We start from the raw sequence: 24,969 nt of genomic DNA on the forward strand, positions 1-24,969 counted from the left end.
CTGAAACTTCAAATATTTATCCATGTCCTCTTCATGAATGAGGAAAGCACGGGGGTGCAGAATTCCTGAGTTTCACAACCCTCTGTGAGAAGAATTTTCTACTCAGTTCAGTTTTAATTTTGTAACCATCTTCCACTTGTAATCTGCCACCATCTGAAACTGTTTAGCGGCAATAAAATTTAACAATGCATGGTGTGGGCCCAGTATAAATCAATACCCTTGTCATCCAAAAGAGAATAGGTATGCACCCATTCTACAAGCAACACTTCCCTGTAATTAAGATTTTAACCTCAATTGGCAGTGGCATCTTCTATCCTGTTGCCTGGAGTCTATTATACTTTTGGGTGGTACTGTGGCAAATGAAGAAACTTTTTATTTTAAAAAAGATTAAAAAGAAATACCAAGCACTACAAACTGTTTTTAATTGTTTAAGATACTCCCAGACATTTAGTACCAGTGACTGCTTTGTCAGGGGCAATGTGGTGCCAGCTGCAAAAGCCATTCTATGATTGTCTGTATTGAGGCTGTCCCCGTGATGCAGCCTGTAACACCACAGTTGCTGGCATCAGTTTCCCAGTGTGATCAAAGCTACAACTGAGAGAAAATACCAAACTGCTTGGCTCAGGGTAAACAGGCAGCAATTTCATGCTGACAGAAGGTTTATCCTATTATTTAGTCCTTATGACAAAACTGCAAGAAAAAAAATGATAAAATGAGAGGGTAGGCTCCTATCATGAATTGTCAAGTTAACAGCCAGAACTGGTATTATAATAGGTAAAAAAAAAAAGAGGGTGTAGTGATAGAATTAACTTCACTTTTGTTAATTTCCATTTATTTCGGGGGGGGGAAAAAATCATTGCAAGGTCCACGGCATTTTAAGAATTGTTTCTTATTCTGAAACTGAACTTGTAAAGCATCCCACCAGGTCAGAGCACAAGGCAGCAATTATTACGTGGCACAGCAACAGGTTTTATTTTCCTTTCTTTATAATAATGTGCCTACATAGAACACTAATTTAATGTAATTTTGTATAATGATGCAGATATTTTTATTATTTAGAAATAAAAGTACATGATTAATTTGTTCTTTCATACAATTGGCAGCGTTTTCTCTCAAATTTTACAGCACAGATTTGATCAACGTGAAGATTTATGATCAACAAAGAACTGTACTTGTGAAACTCTTCCATATGACCAAATGTTTCACTCATTACATATGTACTGCTAAACTGCTTTGGCATCTGCTTTGAAGAGCAGAGTATCTATGATGGAAAGATGATAAGGTGAAATAACATCTTGTCCCAAGTTATATTGCAGGAATCTTGCTTATCATAACTCTGGAATCTCTTTCTGCCATGGCACTAACATGGCATTAGAAATGTTCTGGCTTGACCTGATGTACAAGTACACAGAATCTAGCACAGCTGAATGAGATGGTAATGTAATGAGGCAGGAACAGTGAAGGCTCTATCTCTATAGAGGAAGTCTGAGATAATTCAGGAGAGAAGAAGAAATAGAAGTATTTTTAATTTAAGGTCTCTCTAACAAGCTCATTATGAGGCAGAATTGGTCAAAACTTGATACGCCAGAGGATGAAGTGAAACACTAGTCCTCAGACACTGGCCACAACTATGTTTCTGGAAGAGTGGAATCACTGGCAATGGGGACTGCAGCTCAGGCAGCATGTCATTGTGATCACTCCAGAAGGGGAAAAAAAACATTAAACTGTAACTTATTTTGCTATTGAAGGATTATGGCCTTTCATGAATGGAGTATATTAGCAGGGAGGCTTGGGCATGGTAGTAGCATTCTTGGCACAGTCAGGGTTGAATTCTAGGATGACATCCAGCAGATACTCACATTGGATAGAAAATGGTAGCAGCCCAATTCCATGCAAATCCTGTTTTGGCAGGTATATAATATTTATGAATGTAGAACATGGATGCCTTGCTGTAATTTGGAGTGGTAGTGAATATATCACTGCACATTATCCCTTTACTGAAATTTGGAAAAAAAATGTGTATTCTGCAATTGTGACACATTCCTTCCTCTCAAATTTCAAGTAATTTCTAGCCAGAATATGTATTGACCAGGAATAAAAATGCATCAAGTTTTAATTTGGATTTATAGGGAAAAAAAACAAATTTGCATTATCTCCCTGCATTAGTTCCATCGCAGGACTTCTGCTGACACGAAATGCAGGGAATGTGGAGAGTATTCGATGCTCTCCAGCACCGTTTGGCACTGAGTGCCAGCTCCTACTACTCCTTTGGTTAAAGGAGGTCTCGTATCTCCTTTAATCTGGCCATCAATTAACTTATAGCAATGTCATTTAGTTATTTTACCTGCCTGCTAAGTAGGTCTTCTATTCACCATCTCTCAGCCACTGTTTATACATTTCCATTAAATTTATACTCAAGATTTCTTAGTGCCAGTAAAAATAGCCTAGGGCTAGGCTGTCTCTCCTTATAAACAACATTTCCCAGTAACAGAAACATTGTCATAAATCTCTTCTGTTTTCTCCCTATTCCTATCACATACTTCATGCAGTACGATTTTACCATGAATTCCACTGTCTGATGTGCTCTTCCCAAATGCACTATTGCGCATATCCCTTGATTTAACTTTAATTTTCCTCTTTTGTGCTATTCCAATCAATCCACTGACATCTTTCTGTAGCCCATAACTAACTTTGTTCTTCACTGAAGAAGTTGTCAATGCCTATGTGATCTCTATGGTTAGTCGCTTATTTAGCTTCGAAGATTTATAACGAAGTGTAAAATATGATACGCTGTTCATATTTTAAAGGATGAGAACTTATTTAAGTTTAGACAAGTTTAATTACAACAAATTTCACTCAAATGTCAGATTCCCATCTTCTGCTTACTGAAACACTTGAAACTAAGAATAAAAGATTAACAAATCAAAATAGTGTTACCTTCTTCATCCTCCCACTCGAGGTCTAGTGATGTACTGTCATCATTTGTAGATTTGGTTTTCGTTGTTAGGTCACAGCTGCTTTCAGTGTTTGGTGTTAGGAGAGCAGGCTCTGCAAAGACTCCTAGCATGAAGGCAAGAACAATTCTTAATGAATACACAAAGAACTGACTTTCAAAAATAGAGCTTCTTGGTCAACCTAAATACTATTCCACCCCATGACATAAACATTATTCTATGTTTAAGTTTATTAAGGCAATAAATATGATGATTTTCCAACCACCCTCTCCCTGAGAAAAGTGTTTTGTATTCCACAAAATAAGCCTCTTCTCTATAAATGCTGGCTGACCTAGTGAGCTTTACCAACACTCAGTTGACATTTTGCCTGCTTAGTATAATGAGGTGCTCTTACAAGATGACATTAAGTACCTTATTAAGAAGGAGGGAACCCATAAAATTAAAGGAAAGGTTGTATTCTGATTAAAGTTTGGCTCTGTAATGTAAAAAGGAAGATAGTGGATAGAGGTTTACAGGCTAAGAGATGGTTTGTTGTTAGTAATCCTCAAGGGCCAGTTTTATTTCATTGGTTTTGGTGCGATTCTGCCGTGTGCAACTATTTCCCAATATTGAAGCACTAAGTATAAGGAAGGTCCAGCTACACACAGCTATAAATGTTTAATTTTAAATTCATATACTTCGTTGCCCCTACATTAACGATTTGATTTAAAGAGCAGTTCTTACACCATGCTTTGTGTCAAAATCTGGCACAATCATATGGCTGGAAACTCATTTTAAACCCAAAATGCTGCATTAAGATTTAAGCAGTTCTTGAATTTAACAGAACACGTAATTTAAATCTATTCTAGTTGAATTATTCATATATCTTAACACCTATTAATATATACAATGGCATAGAAAATATTTGTGGTTGCAGTACAAATACTCCAGTATTCATTAGTACCATCTGCAAATAATTAAGATGAGATAGGTTTTCTATATCTATATCTGGCAGAAGAATTCAAGCACTAAATATTGACACCATGCAATGAAGAGGGAAAGATGTCTTGGTTTGCAAGTAGAATATAGCATTCCAAGGTATCATCTTTCAGATGTTACTGAGCCTTTATGAATTTCAATGCGGAAAAAACTATCACTCTAAGAGTAGCAAGCTGTTATTCATATTTAACATTTTAATCACCTTCACTAGACCAATACAGTAAATTTGCAAGAATTTTCTTGAATGTATAACAGAATCAGAGTAATACAGCACCGAAACCGGCCCTTTGGCCCAATTGTCTGTACTAACCATGATGCCCACCAAACGGTTGGTCCATTTTTGGCTCATATCCCTCTATCCACATACTTACCTCAATTGTTTGTAAAATGTTGTCAATGAACCACTTCTGGTCGCTCATTCCATGTATGTGCCATCTTTGGTTGAAGGAGTTGCCCGTCACATTTCTTTCAAATCTTTCACCTCTCACTTAAAATTGAAGCCGTCCAGTTTTAATTCTCCATCCATGGGGGAAAAAACACTAGGGACATTCATTCCATCCATACTCATGATATTAAGGTCATATCTTAATCTCCTAGTTTTCCAAGGAACAAAGCCCTACCCTGGCCAGCCTCTCCATATAATACAGATCCTTGATTCGTGGCATCCTCGTAAATCTTCTTTGCACTCTTTCCAGCTTAATGATGTCTTTCCTAAGACAGGGTGACCTGAACTGTACACAATACATCGAGTGCAGTCTTACTAATATCTAGTACAACTGTGGCATAGTGCCCAATACACATACTCAATGTCCTGATGTAGGCCAGTTTGCCAAACACTTTCTTCACTACCCTCTCTGTACGTCACTTGCAATGAACTAAGTACTTGCAACTCCTAGGTTCCTCTGTACAGAGCCTGACGCTTCACTGTACAATCGTACACGAGTCTGAGTTTCCAAATGCAACACTTCATACTTATACAAATTAAAAACCACTTGCCAATCTTAGGTCCACTCACCTAATGGAGCAAGATCTCACTGTAATTTTTGATAACCACCTTCATTGTCCATGACACCAGTTATGTTAACACTATCCACAAACTTACCAACCATGCCTTATTCAAATTATTTAGATAACTGCTGAACAAAGGTCCCAGAACCAAGCCATGGCATATCATTACCCACAGGCCTCCAGTTTGAGAAACAACCTACGGCCACCACTCTCTTCTTTCTATCATCGTTAGTTATGAATCCAATAGCTATCTTTCTCTGGTTCCCAAGTGATCAAATCTTCCAGACTAGCCTGCCATGTGGGACCTTGTCAATGGCCTTGCTGAAGGTCATATAGACAATGTCCACTACCCTACTTTCACCGACTGTCTTCAAAAAACTCTGATATGTCAGACATGATTTCCCACAACAAAGCCCTACTGCCTACGCCAAAGAGACTTGCCTCTCCAAATGTTGATAGACACTGTCTCTCAAAATTCCTCTAGTAACTTACCCACCAATAATGTCAGACTCACTGGTATGTTGTTCCATGGCTTGTCTTTTTTGTCCTTCTTAAATAATAGTATATTAGCCACCCTCCAGTCTTTGTAACATAATTTATAGATTAAGATGAATCAAATATCTTGACAAACATTTCTGCAATTTCTTCCTTAATTTCCCAAGGCCCGAGGATACATTCAGTCAGGCCCTGGGGACTTTTCACCTTAAAGTGTTTTAAGCACACTAATATCTCCCCCCTGGTAATTTGCATGTAGTCCAAGACATTGAAGTTTAAATGAAATTTACTCTCCCAGTACATATATGTCACCCTATACAATGCTGAGATTCATCTTCTTGTGGGAATACTCAGTAAATCTAATAGCCATAATAGAATCCGTGAGAGACCACACCCAACAGGGCGGACGACCAGTGTGCACAAGACAACAATTACTTCCCTCACAGTAAAAACCGTGGAGGGATATTAATTGAAATTCTACAAGAACTTCCTGGGGTGCCATGGTAGCATGGAAGTTATTGCAATACTATTATGCTCGGACTGTTAGAGTTCAGAGTTCAATTCTGGTGCCCCCTAAGCAAGTTTGCATGTTCCTTCCCGTGAGTGTGTGGGTTTTCTTTGGGTGGTCCAATTTCCTCCCACAGTCCAAGGACGTACTGGATAGCATTGTAAATTGTCCCATGATTAGGCTTGGGTTAAACTGGTGGATTCTGGGTGGAATGGCTTGAAGGGCCACAGAGGTCTGTTCTGCACTGTACAGTACTGTGCAGAAGTCTTAGGTGACTATATGCATATACAGACACATACATACAAGCTCAGGTGCCCATGACCATACAGTATTTGTCAATGGGGAGCAGAGAGCAAGGTTGTAAATCTGGTGGGAGCAAAGTGTGTTGGGAATGGCGAGGGTGGAGCACCATGGGAGGGGTGTGGGACAAGTTGCAGAGAAGGAGTGCCAGGGTAGGGTGTAGCAAGGGTGTAGACACACCGAGTCCTGAGATACCAAGCAAGGTCATCTGATTCCAAATTGATCATTCCAGAAAGTCTCTTCAGTGCTTTCCACTCCCCCCTCTCCCCTTTCGCTTCCCCTTTTTCCAACCACAAGTTCCCTCGCCCCACCCTCTTCCCAGTCTCAGTCCACAATAGAGACCCATACTAGAATCAGGTTTATCATCACTCTTGAAATTTGTTTTTTTTTTGCAGCAGTACAATGCAATATATAAATTACTACAGTACTGTGCAAGTCTTGGGCACCCTAGCTATATACATGTGCCTAAGACTTTTGCACAGTACTGTACCTCTAATCAGGGTTTCTCAACCGGGGTTCTGTGGAACCCTAGGTTCACTGAGAGATTGTGATTAACATAAGAAATAAGAGCAGGAGTAGACCACCCAGCCCATCAAGCCTGCCCCATCATTCAATAAGATCATGGCTGATCTGTCTGTAAACTCAGCTCCATCTAAACACGTACAAACAAACTGGATAAACTCAGCAGGTCGTGCAGCATCCATTGAAATGAGCAATCAATGTTTCGGGCCGAGACCCTTCGTCAGGACTGAAGAAGGAGGGGGCAGGGGCCCTATAAAGAAGGTGGGGGGAGGGTGGAATGTGCCAGGTGGAAAACCAATCAGAAAAAAGATCAAGGGGTGGGGGAGGGGAAGCAGGGAGGGGATAGGCAGGAGAGGTGAAGAAGGACTGTAAGGGGAAAGCACTATGGGTAGTAGGAGAAGGCAGAATCATGAGAGAGGTGATAGGCAGCTAGAAGAGGAGGCAGAGTGAAAGTGGGGTGGGGGAAGGGAGAGGAAGGGAATTACCGGAAGTTGGAGAATAGACCTCACCAGTTCCCCAACACCACCACACTCCTCAGGTTGGCAGAACTGGTACTCACACTTAATAACTTCTCTTTCAGCTCTTCCCACTTTCTTCAGACCAAGTATGTAGCTATGGGCACTCGCATCGGCCCCAGCTATGCCTGCCTCTTCGTGGGTTATGTGGAACAGTCTATGCTCCAAACCTATACTGGTACTGCTCCCCAACTTTTCCTTTGATACATTGACGACTACATTGATGCTGCTTCCTGCACCCATGCTGAGCTCGTCAATTTCATCGACTTTGCCTCTAACTTTCACCCAGCCCTCAAATTCACTTGGTCCATCTCGGACACTTCTCTCCCCTTTCTCGATCTCTCGGTCTCCATCTTTGGAGATAGACTGTCCACTGACATCTTCTATAAACCCACTGACTCCCATAACTACCTCAATTATACCTCTTCCCACCCTGCCAAATGTAAAAATGCTATTCCCTATTCCCAGTTCCTCCGTCTCTGTCGCATCTGCTCCAAGGATGAGGCTTTCCGTTCCAGAACATTGCAAATGTCCTCTTTCTTTACGAATCGTGGTTTCCCTTCTGCCGTCATCAATGATGCCCTCATCTGCATCTTCTCCATTACTCGCACTTCGGCCCTCACCCCATCCTGCCGTCACCACAACAGGAACCGTGTTCCCTTTGTCCTCACCTACCAGCCTCCGGATCCAGCATATTATCTTCCGCAACTTCCACCACCTTCAACAGGACCCCACCACTAAGCACATCTTTCCCTCTCTACCCCTCTCCACTTTCCGCAGGGATCGTTCTCTCCGTGACTGCCTGGTCCACACAACCCTCCCCACAGAACTCCCACCTGGTACTTATCCCTGCAAGCATAAGTGCTACACCTCCTCTCTTACCACCATTCAGGGCCCCAAACAGTCCTTTCAGGTGAGGCAACACTTCACTTGTGAGTCTGTTGGCGTCATCTATTGCATCCGGTGCGGCCTCCTCTACATCGGCGAGACCCGACGCAGATTGGGGGACTGCCTTGTCGAGCACCTCCGCTCCGTCTGCCACAACAGACAGGATCTCCCGGTTGCCACTCACTTCAACTTTGCTTCACATTCCCATTCAGATATCTCCATACATGGCCTCCTCTACTACCATGATGAGGCCAAACTCCGGTTGGAGGAGCAACACCTCATATACCATCTGGGTAGTCTCCAGCCCCTTGGTATGAACATCGAATTCTCCAACTTCCGGTAATTCCCTCCCTCTCCCTTCCCCATCCCACTTTCACTCTGCCTCCTATAATCTCTCTCATGATTCTGCCTTCTTCTACTACCCATAGTGCTTTCCCCTTACATTCCTTCTTCACTTCTCCTGCCTATCCCCTCCCCCACCCTTTATCTTTCCTCTGATTGGTTTTCCACTTGGTACATTCCACCTTCCCCCCACCTTCTTTATAGGGCCCATATCAGGACTCTCTCTTTAGTCCTGACGAAGGGTCTCGGCCCGAAACGTTGACTGCTCATTTCAACGGATGCTGCCCGACCTGCTGAGTTCATCCAGCTTGTTTGTACATGTTGATTTGACCACAGCATCTGCAGTGTACTTTGTGTTTACAGCTCCATCTACCTGCCTTTTCCCCATAACGCTTAATTTCCTTACTATGTAAAAACCCATCTGTTTCTTAAATATATTTAGTAAAGAAGCCTCAACTGCTTCCCTGGGCAGAGAATTCCACAGATTCACCACTCTCTGGGAAAAAGAGTTTCTCCTCATCTCCGTCCTAAATCTTCTCCCCTGAATCTTGAGGGAATGCTTCCTAGTTCTAGTCTCAAATGGAAACAACTTTCCTACTTCTATCTTATTTAGTCCTTTCAAAATTTTGTATGTTTTTATAAGATCCCCTCTCATTTTTCTGAATTCCAGAAAGTATAGTCCCAGGCGACTCAATCTCTCCTCATAGGTTAACCCCTTCATCCCTGGAATCAACCTTTGCACTACCTCCAAAGCCAGTATATCCTTCCTCAAGTATGGAGACCAGAACCGCACACAGTACTCCAGGTGTGGCCTTACCAGTACCCTGTATAGTTGCAGCATGATCTCCTTGCTCTTGAATTCAATCCCTTTAGCAATGAAGGCCAACATTCCATTTGCCTTCTTAATAACCTGTTGTACCTACAAGCCAACTTTTTGCTATTCATGCACAAGCACTCCCAAGTCCCTCTGTGCAACAGCATGCTGCCATCTTTCACTATTTAAATAATAATCTGCTCTTCAATTATTCCTTCCAAAGTGGATGATCTCGCATTTACCAACGTTGTATTCCATCTGCCAGACCTTGGCCCACTCACTTAACCTATCTTTATCCCTCTGCACTCTCCACATCCTCTGTACAATTTGCTTTTCCACTCAGTTTAGTGTCATCAGCAAATTTTGCCCTCTTTGTTCTCTCTTCCAAATCATCAATGTAAATGGTAAACAGCTGCAGGCCCAGCACCGACTCCTGCAGCACCCCACTTACCACAGACTGCTAACTGGAGAAACACCCATTTATACCAACTCTCTGCCTTCTATTGGTTAACCAATCCACTATCCATGCCAATACACTTCCTCCGACTCCATGCATCCATATCTTATTTATATGTCTCTTGTATGACACCTTATCGAAAGCCTTCTGGAAATCCAAGTATATCACATCCACCTGTTCCTCCTATCCACTGCGCTCATTATGTCCTCAAAGAACTCCAGTAAGTTTGTCAAACAGGACCTGCCCTTTCTGAATCCATGCTGCGTCCGTCTAATGGAACCACTCCTTTTTAAATGTTTTGCTATTTCTTCCTTAATGACAGCTCCAAGCATTTTCCCCAACTACAGATGTTAAGCTAACTGGCCTATAGTTGCCCATCTTTTGCCTATATCCTTTTTAAAAAAGTGGCGTGACACTTGCTGTCTTCCAGTCTGCCGGGACCTGCCCAGGGTCTAGAGAGTTTTGATAAATGATTACCAATGCGTCTATTATAACCTCCGCCAATTCCTTCAGCACCCTGGGATGCATTCCATCAGGACCAGGGGCCTTATCTACCTTCAGGCCCTCTAGTTCGCTCATTACTATCTCTTTAGTGACAGTGATTTTAAATCGAGGTCCTCACCTCCCATTTCATCCATAACATCCTTCTTTGGCATATCAGACGTGTCCTCCACTGTGAAGACTGACACAAAATAGTCATTCAATGCCTCAGCCATTTCCTTATTTCCTTATCACCCAATATCAATTTCCCCGTCTCGTCTTCCAAGGGACCTACGATGACTTTAGCCACCCTCTTCTGCTTTATATATAAAAAGTTTTGCTATTTGTTTTTATATTTTGTGCTAATTTACTTTCATACTCCATCTTCCTTTTCCTTATTTCTTGTTTAGTTGTTCTCTGTTGCTTTTCAAAGTTTTCCCAATCCTCTAGTCTCCCACTATTTTTTGCAACTTTGTACACATGAGCTTTTAATTTGATACTATATTTTATTTCCTTAGTTATCCAAAGCTGGCTCTCCCCACGCTTACTGTCCTTACTTTTGACTAGAATATACTATTGTTGAGCACTGTGAAAAATCCCTTTGAAAGTATTCCACTGTTCCTCAACTGTCCTACCAAATAGCCTGTGCTTCCAGTCCACATTAGCCAACTCCTCCCTCATCCCGTTGTAGTCTCTCTTGTTCAAGCATAATACAATAGTTTTAGATCTAACTAGAAATAAACATCGTTTTTCAAAGTTCATGCAACATGCGATGCTAGTGCTCAGTGGTGGGCAGCAACCGAGCAGCCCAGTTAACAATCTCAGTCCAGTATAGCAGTCCTCAGTTGGACTGTGATTATTCTCAGTTTTTAATGCAAGATAGAGGTTGGCAGTTGGTGAGTGTTGTATTGCATGGAGGGGAGGATGGTAGGCTGATAGTTGGTGAGTGCTGTATTGCATGGAGGGGAGGATGGTAGGCTGATAGTTGGTGAGTGCTGTATTGCATGGAGGGGAGGATGGTAGGCTGATAGTTGGTGAGTGCTGTATTGCTCGGAGGGGAGGATGGTAGGCTGATAGTTGGTGAGTGACGTATTGCATGGAGGGGAGGATGGTAGGCTGATAGTTGGTGAGTGTTGTATTGCTCGGAGGGGAGGATGGTAGGCTGATAGTTGGTGAGTGCTGTATTGCATGGAGGGGAGGATGGTAGGCTGATAGTTGGTGAGTGTTGTATTGCTCGGAGGGGAGGATGGTAGGCTGATAGTTGGTGAGTGCTGTATTGCATGGAGGGGAGGATGGTAGGCTGATAGTTGGTGAGTGTTGTATTGCTCGGAGGGGAGGATGGTAGGCTGATAGTTGGTGAGTGTTGTATTGCTCGGAGGGGAGGATGGTAGGCTGATAGTTGGTGAGTGTTGTATTGCTCGGAGGGGAGGATGGTAGGCTGATAGTTGGTGAGTGCTGTATTGCATGGAGGGGAGGATGGTAGGCTGATAGTTGGTGAGTGCTGTATTGCATGGAGGGGAGGATGGTAGGCTGATAGTTGGTGAGTGCTGTATTGCATGGAGGGGAGGATGGTAGGCTGATAGTTGGTGAGTGCTGTATTGCATGGAGGGGAGGATGGTAGGCTGATAGTTGGTGAGTGCTGTATTGCTCGGAGGGGAGGATGGTAGGCTGATAGTTGGTGAGTGACGTATTGCATGGAGGGGAGGATGGTAGGCTGATAGTTGGTGAGTGTTGTATTGCTCGGAGGGGAGGATGGTAGGCTGATAGTTGGTGAGTGCTGTATTGCATGGAGGGGAGGATGGTAGGCTGATAGTTGGTGAGTGTTGTATTGCTCGGAGGGGAGGATGGTAGGCTGATAGTTGGTGAGTGCTGTATTGCATGGAGGGGAGGATGGTAGGCTGATAGTTGGTGAGTGTTGTATTGCTCGGAGGGGAGGATGGTAGGCTGATAGTTGGTGAGTGTTGTATTGCTCGGAGGGGAGGATGGTAGGCTGATAGTTGGTGAGTGTTGTATTGCTCGGAGGGGAGGATGGTAGGCTGATAGTTGGTGAGTGCTGTATTGCATGGAGGGGAGGATGGTAGGCTGATAGTTGGTGAGTGCTGTATTGCTCGGAGGGGAGGATGGTAGGCTGATAGTTGGTGAGTGACGTATTGCATGGAGGGGAGGATGGTAGGCTGATAGTTGGTGAGTGTTGTATTGCTCGGAGGGGAGGATGGTAGGCTGATAGTTGGTGAGTGCTGTATTGCATGGAGGGGAGGATGGTAGGCTGATAGTTGGTGAGTGTTGTATTGCTCGGAGGGGAGGATGGTAGGCTGATAGTTGGTGAGTGCTGTATTGCATGGAGGGGAGGATGGTAGGCTGATAGTTGGTGAGTGTTGTATTGCTCGGAGGGGAGGATGGTAGGCTGATAGTTGGTGAGTGTTGTATTGCTCGGAGGGGAGGATGGTAGGCTGATAGTTGGTGAGTGCTGTATTGCATGGAGGGGAGGATGGTAGGCTGATAGTTGGTGAGTGTTGTATTGCTCGGAGGGGAGGATGGTAGGCTGATAGTTGGTGAGTGTTGTATTGCTCGGAGGGGAGGATGGTAGGCTGATAGTTGGTGAGTGCTGTATTGCATGGAGGGGAGGATGGTAGGCTGATAGTTGGTGAGTGTTGTATTGCTCGGAGGGGAGGATGGTAGGCTGATAGTTGGTGAGTGCTGTATTGCTCGGAGGGGAGGATGGTAGGCTGATAGTTGGTGAGTGCTGTATTGCATGGAGGGGAGGATGGTAGGCTGATAGTTGGTGAGTGTTGTATTGCATGGAGGGGAGGATGGTAGGCTGATAGTTGGTGAGTGCTGTATTGCATGGAGGGGAGGATGGTAGGCTGATAGTTGGTGAGTGTTGTATTGCATGGAGGGGAGGATGGTAGGCTGATAGTTGGTGAGTGTTGTATTGCATGGAGGGGAGGATGGTAGGCTGATAGTTGGTGAGTGTTGTATTGCTCGGAGGGGAGGATGGTAGGCTGATAGTTGGTGAGTGCTGTATTGCATGGAGGGGAGGATGGTAGGCTGATAGTTGGTGAGTGTTGTATTGCATGGAGGGGAGGATGGTAGGCTGATAGTTGGTGAGTGCTGTATTGCATGGAGGGGAGGATGGTAGGCTGATAGTTGGTGAGTGTTGTATTGCATGGAGGGGAGGATGGTAGGCTGATAGTTGGTGAGTGTTGTATTGCTCGGAGGGGAGGATGGTAGGCTGATAGTTGGTGAGTGCTGTATTGCATGGAGGGGAGGATGGTAGGCTGATAGTTGGTGAGTGCTGTATTGCATGGAGGGGAGGATGGTAGGCTGATAGTTGGTGAGTGCTGTATTGCATGGAGGGGAGGATGGTAGGCTGATAGTTGGTGAGTGCTGTATTGCATGGAGGGGAGGATGGTAGGCTGATAGTTGGTGAGTGCTGTATTGCATGGAGGGGAGGATGGTAGGCTGATAGTTGGTGAGTGTTGTATTGCATGGAGGGGAGGATGGTAGGCTGATAGTTGGTGAGTGTTGTATTGCTCGGAGGGGAGGATGGTAGGCTGATAGTTGGTGAGTGCTGTATTGCATGGAGGGGAGGATGGTAGGCTGATAGTTGGTGAGTGCTGTATTGCATGGAGGGGAGGATGGTAGGCTGATAGTTGGTGAGTGCTGTATTGCATGGAGGGGAGGATGGTAGGCTGATAGTTGGTGAGTGCTGTATTGCATGGAGGGGAGGATGGTAGGCTGATAGTTGGTGAGTGCTGTATTGCATGGAGGGGAGGATGGTAGGCTGATAGTTGGTGAGTGCTGTATTGCATGGAGGGGAGGATGGTAGGCTGATAGTTGGTGAGTGCTGTATTGCATGGAGGGGAGGATGGTAGGCTGATAGTTGGTGAGTGTTGTATTGCTCGGAGGGGAGGATGGTAGGCTGATAGTTGGTGAGTGTTGTATTGCTCGGAGGGGAGGATGGTAGGCTGATAGTTGGTGAGTGACGTATTGTATGGAGGGGAGGACGGTAGGCTGATAATTGGTGAGTGTTGTATTGTACGGAGGGGAAGTCAGTAGGCTGATAATTGGTGAGTGACGTATTGCTCGGAGGGGAGGACGGTAGGCTGATAATTGGTGAGTGACGTATTGCTCGGAGGGGAGGACGGTAGGCTGATAATTGGTGAGTGACGTATTGCTCGGAGGGGAGGACGGTAGGCTGATGAGGAGACAGAAGTGTGTTTTCTGATCATTGAATGGACTTGCCCAACTTGGGCTGTGATGCCAGCCTCTCCCTCCCAAATTACTACCCCCAACTTCCCCTTATGCACCACTCACTGACTTATGGGAGCGAACAGTCTCTGCTGGTGGAGTAGAAAATTGGAGAGAAATTTTCATTCTAAAGACGGTCCAATGTGGCGATTTTTGAAGAGGAGGTGTGAGATGGAAGAGGAGGATTCCAGGCCAAGGCCTACAGCCAATTCTGATAAGGTTACTGATGAAGAATTACAATCTCCTGAGTCATTTCACAGAACTAGCACAACAACAGACACAAAGACAGTCTTTTGTTTATAAAACTATAAAAGTTTATCTACACAACAAATGCACAAAGTGCACACATTAATTATTTACAAGACAGTGAATAAATTCAAATTAAAATATGATTACCACTGTCTATAACACAGTCAATTCCCTGGGGGGAGGCAGCCCCACTGCCTTCATTGTGACCGCATGCTCCCTCTCCAAGGACAGCAGGCATGAACATATCCTCAGAACAGCGGCCGGCAATCCGCCCTGACAGAGCCCTTGAATTTCCATCTCCCAGACCTGTGAGTGGCCTTCTTGGCCAGGCCTGGGAGCAAGGCCACCTACAGATTTTCCTTGCGACCCACCCCTCTTCCGTTCTCGGTGCCCATATATAAGAAGCGTGGAGCTGAAGTGCAACCAGAGCCCGAGCAGCAGGCCCTTCAGATACTCAAACAGGGGCTGCAGTCTCACACTCCGTGAAACACTGACCCCTCCCGGCCACAGAATGGACAGGTGGATGGGTGTCGGTACCTGTTGTACGGTACTGCCTGTGCACCACCTTCCACTCCAGATCACCAGTGTACAGGGGAAGGACTCCCTGCATAACAAGATTTCAGCTGGGGACCTTCTTCACTTCCAGATGGTAAAACAGACTGGCAAGGTGAGTCTGGACAGCAGACAAAGGCAAGGAAGTGACAAGCAGTCCATTACAGAAACGCTTTGGAGTGACACGGAAAGACATGGTGGGAATTCCCGCGAGACAGCTCATGTTATGCAGGACCCTCTCCCACGTGGCATCCCGAAGCCTGAGTCCGATGATAAACTTCCAGCCTATCAGGTGGTGGTGCAGCCAGAAACTCTCCACTTCCCCAAGTCCCCTCGATATCCACCTTGATTGGATGGGGTTCAGTCCCCCTTGCAGCTAGAGTACCGTCCCCCACCGGTGCAGGAGCACCTAGTCTGGATGAGACTAGACTCCATACCCTCAACAGCACTTGGCAAAAAAGTGAGCAGTTCCCTCAAGATAATGTGGCTAATGCTACAGTGTCCCTGGCGGAGGAAGTATGTTGCCAGTGCATGCAATCTCGGAGGGCGGTCACTATACAGGTATCTCTGCAGGGTCTTGAGGTGGAGATCAGCCAGCTGGGTGCGCACACTCGCCAGTGAGTGACCGCCCTCTGCGATCGGAACACTCAGGACTGCAGCAGTGACCCAATGCTTCCTGTTGCCCCAGGAGACGTCCACTATCCTCTTCTGGGTCCTGGAGACAAAAGCAGTGGGTGGGTCTAAAGTAACCAGACAGTATCATACCTTTACAATGAAAGCTACTTATCACTGGGTTTTCCATGGACTGGTGATTCAAGCTGTCCTGTTCCACTGTGCCCAGTCTGTGGCAAACAACCTACAGATGTAGTAATGGCTCCAGCAAAATTGAAAAAACACTTAATATAACACTTAACACTTAATATGCCATATGACACGCAAAAGTGCTGATTATTTTAAATGACTATTGGAATCTCAAAAAATATTAAAGCTTTTGAAAATAAAGTCACAGTCAGTAAAAAGACTGAGGAAACAAGTTATTTAGTAGCTGTAAGTCCAGTTCACGAGAACGTTAAAAAAAACTGTGTGAAAACCTGGACCAAGAGCACACCGATCTCCTGCTACATACAGAAATCCAGAGGCTTAGCAGAGGAAGAGTTCTCAACAGGGTGTTTGAAATGAAAGGTGAATTGCAGGAGGACTTCAAGAAAATAGTAGGCCAGATTTTGCTAAGTGCTTTAAAGATGAAGAATGGCTGCAAAAACTAGCTTACTTGTCAAACATTTTTCATCATATGAACCAGTTGAACAAGTCTTTGCAAGGCCCTGGAGAAAATGTTTTGACTTCAAGTGGCAAGATTCTTGGATTTAAAAGGAAACTGAACCTTTGGAAAAACATGATGCAAAAGGAAATCTTGAAATGTCTCCACTGCTTGGGCTTGAGACTGAGGGAGGATATCAAAAAGTCCCAAGTCTTATTGAAAAACCGCGGAGCAAAATTGAACAGCATTTTCCCTCCCTTTCAATGCAAGTTTATGACTGGGTGAGGGACCCTTTCTCTGAACTTTCTGCTCAGTCTCAGAACTTGACTTTGAGAGATGAAGAACTTAGTGTGCTGCACTCTTGATTGTGCACTCAAGATGAGATTTACTGACCTGCCCCTGAACAAGTTCTGGATATCTGTGAAGGAACTATTCTGTCATTCATAGGAAAGCAATGACCATTTTGCTGCAATTTACATTTCTAACATGTGAGAGCAAGCTTTTTCTTGTTTAACAAGCATCAAGAGCAAGGATGGAAATCGTCTCATTTCAGTTGAAGGTGAAATCTGTGTGCTTATCTCGTTTGACCCATAATAAGAGAAATTTATTATGTTTGCCTTATGAGTTCTTAAAATTTATGTAAAAGAAAGAAAGAGTAATTTCAAGAAAGGTAAGCTAAGCTTAATTATTTTTTCCCCAAGAAAGGTTGGCTAAAAATTCATTCTGTACTCAAAAGAACATCGACAATTATTTTTGGATTATTATATCTACAACTTACTGATCATACTAATGTACCGTGAGCTCTAGATATAATAATTTTTATGCAGGGGTTCCCCAAGACCTGAAAATTATTTCAAGGGTTCCTCCAGGGCAAAAAGGTTGAGAAAGGCTGTTCTAAATAGTCTTTAATAGGACCTATTCATTTCCTTGCAACCCTTTCACTCTTAATGTAACCTGAAATCTCTTGGGATTTTTTCTTAACCCTGTCTGCCTGATTCACCTCTTACCCTCTTTTTGTGCTCCTGATTTCCCTCAAGTGTACTTTGTATTGACAGAGGGTTTCTCTTGCTCCCAACTGTCTAGACCAGGGCTTCCCAAATTCTTTTATGCCTTGGTCCCCTACCATTAACTGAGGGGCCCGTGGACCCCGGCATGGGAGCCACTAGTCTAGACTCACATACAGTACACTTCCTTCTACTAACCTGAACATTGCTCATCAGTCAGGGTTCCCTAAACTTGCCAGCTTTTCCCTTCACCCGACAAGAACTTGTTGCCTCCAGGACATTTGATATTACAGTTTTAAAAGCCTCCCACTCGTCAGTTGTCCTTTAACCAGCAAACATCCTCACACAATCATCCTCTGCCAGATCCCACTGAATGTCTCCAAAATTGGCCCTGCCTCAGTTTAGAAATTTAATCTGCCGAGTTGTTCATACTCATTTTAAGACTAATAGAATCATGGTCACTGGAACCAACATGCAACCTAAATCACAGCAATTGAACTGGTTTTGCCTCAATACACTCATCTACTTTCAAGTTCAAATGCACATTTAGCCACAGGTAACTAAAATAATTATATATTAAAGAAGTATTTGGGAGAATATCTTGCCCTCATCTTCCAGTAAGAAAACTTACTGTGTTGGTTCCGGAAAGCTTCAGACTGAGATTTTGCATGCTGCAGATAAGTGTCAAATTCTTCTCCTGTTTCACTGCACAAAGTAGGAGAAAAATTAACAATCCATTAGTCAAGTTCACCACCAGTTTTAAAGACATTTAGGACTGATTTGAAAAATGTCCTCAGTAGGAGTCATGCCAATAAACTCCTCATAATTAAATTTGGCTGATTGTCTGCAGTCATGTACAAGTGCTGTAGCATTCTGTTTCAATAGCAGAATGCTAAACTTACATGGCATTTATGATCACTTCAGTATTTCATTAAAACTAACATCTATGAAATGGTAACATAATGGGGCGGATGTTCTGCTGTTCAAAATACCAATTGACCTTCCTTGGATCACTGCTGTTTCCAAATGGTTGTGGATATCTTCTGCTGAGAGGCTGGTTCGCAGTGGACTGGTCTGGTCAAATGCAGCAAGATGGACCACAAAGGGAAAGGCCCTGGAAGAAAACTATGCCCCCAGTATGGTATTGATAGCCAGAAGTACACCCAGAAGTATTGCTTTTTAAAGCGGTCTTCATTTGCAATAATACCAAACAAGGCAGGAAGGGGATTTGGGTCAAATTGGACCCTAAAAAGTTATAACTTTTTAGTTATAAAGATATAACTTTAAATACTCCTAACCTACAGGTTTTAGTTTTTACCTCTCTTTTAACAAGGAGAGCAATCTTGCTTAAATGGAAGGAGTCTACCCCTCCTACACATCTTCAACGGCTACGTGATATTATGTCTTATTTAAATTAAGAGAAGATCCGCTGTTCAGTCTTAAATTCGAAACAATCTTTTTATGATATCTGGGGACCTTTCCTAAATTACTTTTCCAATTTATAAAGTTTAACAGTGCACAGACTTTTATGTATATTTCTATCTTCTCTTCTTAAGCGAAAATGTTTTTTTTCTAATTATCCATTATCATCCATCAGCTTTTTTCTTTGGTAGTTGATAGGGGGTTGACTTTTTTTATATAAAAAATTTCTTTTATGATGTATGACCTATCTTTAAATTTTTGATTACAGAGTGGTATACCTTTATGTGATATGCTATAACATTTTGATCAATTTTATTATAATATATGAATGTACACAATTTATGTTGAGATGTATCTATGTGTTGCACTCTGTAAATCTTGTTTTTTTTTCTGAATAAAAATATTGTAAAATGAAAAAGAAAAGAAAGAAGGCGGTCAATTAATACTAAGTAAATACAAACAGGTAGGAACCCAAATAAAAAAAAAATAGAAAGTTAAAAAAGTTTAGAGAGCCACACTTAAAAGTAAATAAATACATTTAAACTAAATCAAATTAAAAGCTTTTTGAAGATAATTTCTCTTTTGAATGGGGCGACTGTACTGGTGCCAAGATACATGATCGGTGAGTAAGATTCCTTTGGAAATCAATGGACGTTCAGACTCCTGTTGGACTCCTCATATGCCAGAGTAGGGCACACAGCAGAATTGGTGGTACAGTAGATCTTTGCAAGTACAAAAAAAGTGATGATCCCAGGATGGAAGATCTCTCTCAACATGTTACAAATATACTTAGCACTTAGAATTGGAATAATTGATAGCAGTTTCCATCACATCCTGCAGTAGGTGATGATTATAGGATTCAGGTTGTCTGTCAAGGCAATGGCTGCCTTAACTATGGCAGCCTCATGTCTCAGAGCTGCCAAACCACTTGACCCTCAGCCCATTCGAACTCTCCATCATGGACAGTAAACCACTTGACTCTCAGCCCATTCGAACTCTCCGTCATGGACAGTAAACCACTCGACCCTCAGCCCATTCGAACTCTCCGTCATGGACAGTAAACCACTTGACTCTCAGCCCATTCGAACTCTCCGTCATGGACAGTAAACCACTCGACCCTCAGCCCATTCGAACTCTCCGTCATGGACAGTAAACCACTTGAACCTCAGCCCATTCGAACTCTCCGCCATGGACAGCAAACCACTTGACCCTCAGCCCATTCGAACTCTCCGTCATGGACAGTAAACCACTTGACTCTCAGCTCATTCGAACTCTCCGTCATGGACAGTAAACCACTTGACCCTCAGCCCATTCGAACTCTCCGTCATGGACAGTAAACCACTTGACTCTCAGCCCATTCGAACTCTCCGTCATGCACAGTAAACCACTTGACTCTCAGCCCATTCGAACTCTCCGTCATGCACAGTAAACCACTTGACCCTCAGCCCATTCGAACTCTCCGTCATGGACAGTAAACCACTTGACTCTCAGCCCATTCGAACTCTCCGCCATGGACAGTAAACCACTTGACCCTCAGCCCATTCGAACTCTCCGTCATGGACAGTAAACCACTTGACTCTCAGCCCATTCGAACTCTCCGTCATGCACAGTAAACCACTTGACCCTCAGCCCATTCGAACTCTCCGTCATGGACAGTAAACCACTTGACCCTCAGCCCATTCGAACTCTCCGTCATGGACAGTAAACCACTTGACCCTCAGCCCATTCGAACTCTCCGCCATGGACAGTAAACCACTTGACCCTCAGCCCATTCGAACTCTCCATCATGGACAGTAAACCACTTGACTCTCAGCTCATTCGAACTCTCCGTCATGGACAGTAAACCACTTGACCCTCAGCCCATTCGAACTCTCCGTCATGGACAGTAAACCACTTGACTCTCAGCCCATTCGAACTCTCCGTCATGCACAGTAAACCACTTGACTCTCAGCCCATTCGAACTCTCCGTCATGCACAGTAAACCACTTGACCCTCAGCCCATTCGAACTCTCCGTCATGGACAGTAAACCACTTGACCCTCAGCACATTCGAACTCTCCGTCATGCACAGTAAACCACTTGACCCTCAGCCCATTCGAACTCTCCGTCATGGACAGTAAACCACTTGACCCTCAGCCCATTCGAACTCTCCGTCATGGACAGTAAACCACTTGACCCTCAGCCCATTTGAACTCTCCGTCATGGACAGTAAACCACTTGACCCTCAGCCCATTCGAACTAGCCGTCATGGACAGTAAACCACTTGACCCTCAGCCCATTCAAACTCTCCGTCATGGACAGTAAACCACTTGACCCTCAGCTCATTCGAACTCTCCATCATGGACAGTAAACCACTTGACCCTCAGCCCATTCGAACTCTCCGTCATGGACAGTAAACCACTTGACCCTCAGCCCATTCGAACTAGCCGTCATGGACAGTAAACCACTTGACCCTCAGCCATTTCGAACTCTCCGTCATGGACAGTAAACCACTTGACCCTCAGCCCATTCGAACTCTCCGTCATGGAAAGTAAACCACTTGACCCTCAGCCATTTCGAACTCTCCGTCATGGACAGTAAACCACTTGACCCTCAGCTCATTCGAACTCTCCATCATGGACAGAAAACCACTTGACCCTCAGCCCATTCGAACTCTCCGTCATGCACAGTAAACCACTTGACCCTCAGCCCATTCGAACTCTCCGTCATGGACAGTAAACCACTTGACCCTCAGCCCATTCGAACTCTCCGTCATGGACAGTAAACCACTTGACCCTCAGCCCATTCGAATTAGCCGTCATGGACAGTAGACCACTTGACCCTCAGCCCATTCGAATTAGCCGTCATGGACAGTAAACCACTTGACCCTCAGCCCATTCGAACTCTCCGTCATGGACAGTAAACCACTTGACCCTCAGCTCATTCGAACTCTCCGTCATGGACAGTAAACCACTTGACCCTCAGCCCATTCGAACTCTCCGTCATGCGCAGTAAACCACTTGACCCTCAGCCCATTTGAACTCTCCGTCATGGACAGTAAACCACTTGACCCTCAGCCATTTCAAACTCTCCGTCATGGACAGTAAACCACTTGACCCTCAGCTCATTCGAACTCTCCGTCATGGACAGTAAACCACTTGACCCTCAGCCCATTTGAACTCTCCGTCATGGACAGTAAACCACTTGACCCTCAGCCCATTCGAACTCTCCGTCATGCACAGTAAACCACTTGACCCTCAGCCCATTCGAACTCTCCGTCATGGACAGTAAACCACTTGACCCTCAGCCCATTCGAACTCTCCGTCATGGACAGTAAACCACTTGACCCTCAGCTCATTCGAACTCTCCATCATGGACAGTAAACCACTTGAACCTCAGCCCATTCGAACTCTCCGTCATGGACAGTAAACCACTTGACCCTCAGCCCATTCGAACTAGCCGTCATGGACAGTAAACCACTTGACCCTCAGCCATTTCGAACTCTCCGTCATGGACAGTAAACCACTTGACCCTCAGCCCATTCGAACTCTCCGTCATGGAAAGTAAACCACTTGACCCTCAGCCATTTCGAACTCTCCGTCATGGACAGTAAACCACTTGACCCTCAGCTCATTCGAACTCTCCATCATGGACAGAAAACCACTTGACCCTCAGCCCATTCGAACTCTCCGTCATGCACAGTAAACCACTTGACCCTCAGCCCATTCGAACTCTCCGTCATGGACAGTAAACCACTTGACCCTCAGCCCATTCGAACTCTCCGTCATGGACAGTAAACCACTTGACCCTCAGCCCATTCGAATTAGCCGTCATGGACAGTAGACCACTTGACCCTCAGCCCATTCGAATTAGCCGTCATGGACAGTAAACCACTTGACCCTCAGCCCATTCGAACTCTCCGTCATGGACAGTAAACCACTTGACCCTCAGCTCATTCGAACTCTCCGTCATGGACAGTAAACCACTTGACCCTCAGCCCATTCGAACTCTCCGTCATGCGCAGTAAACCACTTGACCCTCAGCCCATTTGAACTCTCCGTCATGGACAGTAAACCACTTGACCCTCAGCCATTTCAAACTCTCCGTCATGGACAGTAAACCACTTGACCCTCAGCTCATTCGAACTCTCCGTCATGGACAGTAAACCACTTGACCCTCAGCCCATTCGAACTCTCCGTCATGGACAGTAAACCACTTGACCCTCAGCCCATTCGAACTCTCCGTCATGGACAGTAAACCACTTGACCCTCAGCCATTTCAAACTCTCCGTCATGGACAGTAAACCACTTGACCCTCAGCTCATTCGAACTCTCCGTCATGGACAGTAAACCACTTGACCCTCAGCCCATTCGAACTCTCCGTCATGGACAGTAAACCACTTGACCCTCAGCCCATTCGAACTAGCCGTCATGGACAGTTCACACCATGGCATGTGCAAATCATTGCTGAGCAGCTGGTGAAGTACTGCACAGGCCGAGTAGATGTGCTTTTGAGTGCTCAGACTGGAGAATGAAGAGTAATGCGACCACATCAACTCTCACAGTAACACTGCAACACTGCAACACACACAAAGTGCTGGAGGAACTCGGGCAGACAGCACCTATGGAGATGAATAAATAGTTGATGTTTCAGGCAGAGATCTTCCTTCAGGCCTGGAAAGGAATGGGGAAGATGCTGGAATAAAAAGGTGGTGGGGTGGGGGAGGGGAAGGCAGCTAGCTGGAAGGTGATAGATTAAAGCAGGTGTGTAGGAAAGGTAAAGGACTGGAGAGGAGAATGGACCATAGGAGAAAGGGAAGGAGGAGGGGGCCCAGGAGGAAGTAATGGGCAGATAAGAAGCAGCCAGAATGGGGAAAAGAAGATGACAGGCGGAGGGACACTTTTTTTTAAACTGCAAGGAGAAATCGATATTGATGCAATCAGGTTGGAGGCTGCTTACAAGGTGTTGCTCCTCCACCTGAGAGTGGCACAAGAAGGGGCCATGGACCGACATGTTGGAATGGGAAGAGGAATTAATATGCTTGGCCATCAGGAAATCCTGCTTTTGGTAGATGAAGTGGGGGTGCTCAACGAAGCAGTCCCCCAATTTACGATGGATCTCACCAATATAGAGGAAGCCACATCGGGAGTACCTGATGTAATAAACAACCCCCAGCAAATTTGCAGGCGAGAAGGACTGGAAGGATTGTTTGGAGCTCTGAATGGCGGGGAGGGAGATTAGTGGGAGCCACCAGTGTACAGTAAATAGAAGCAAACTTCCTTTGGCCATACCAGAGTTAATTGCTATTGACTGGGAGTAATTATTTACCCTTCAAAGTGACAGTGATAAAATATGAAAACACTTATCAACAGTATTTAAATATCCTGGCATCTCTTTTCACTAGAAAATCTGGTTAAGAATAATCAGTTAACATCATTGATAAAAAAAAAAGGATCTAGCACTTTCCTGGCATATACGAAGTATAAATTCTTCTCGGGCTTCCAGGTAGGTACCGATTAAAATCGGTATTTGTACCCGGCTGGAAGCCCGAGAAGAGTTTATTTATCACTGACCAACTCTTTCTCTGAAAGACTGCCTTGCTTTCTTTAGTTCCCATTGGGCATCTGAAAAAGTTGAGCACAACAGCTTTCTAAGAGAATGAAGTCTGTATAACAGAAGTTGGATCTCATGAATGTGCCAAACTTAAATGTTTCAGCAAAAAGGGGAAGAGGAAAGACCCTGGGAAATTCTGGAATCTGTAACCAAAAGACTACAAGAGAGGCAGATACTGCAATTAATAAAGATATTCATCAACTCATCTGTTGGAGCTACATGAAGAAGCAGGTTTGAAGTAGCTGGTATTAGGAAAAAGCTGGTGTTTATTTCAATGGTCACTTTGACAGTAGATCAGAGATCTCAAAATACTATCATTCATAAATGGAGTATTGGAAAATGTTTTATTTCAAATGGATATTATCTTCATTTTGACAAGAT

The 24,969-nt window shown here is 44.4% G+C and overlaps 1 protein-coding gene across 2 annotated transcripts in view; it reads right to left on the reverse strand.

Moving 5' to 3' along the window:
* ap1ar (adaptor related protein complex 1 associated regulatory protein) overlaps positions 1 to 24,969 on the reverse strand; it is a 98,372-nt gene that overhangs the window by 3,726 nt on the left and 69,677 nt on the right. For both annotated transcript variants that reach the window (XM_073043047.1, XM_073043046.1), the window contains 2 exons: positions 18,207 to 18,280; positions 2,938 to 3,060 (listed from right to left, as the gene is read on the reverse strand). In XM_073043047.1, the coding sequence (XP_072899148.1) occupies positions 2,938 to 3,060; positions 18,207 to 18,280 (197 nt within the window). The remainder of the gene's footprint in view (positions 1 to 2,937; positions 3,061 to 18,206; positions 18,281 to 24,969) is intronic.

Source organism: Hemitrygon akajei, chromosome 4, assembly GCF_048418815.1.
Source record: "Hemitrygon akajei chromosome 4, sHemAka1.3, whole genome shotgun sequence".
Lineage (NCBI taxonomy): Eukaryota > Metazoa > Chordata > Chondrichthyes > Myliobatiformes > Dasyatidae > Hemitrygon > Hemitrygon akajei.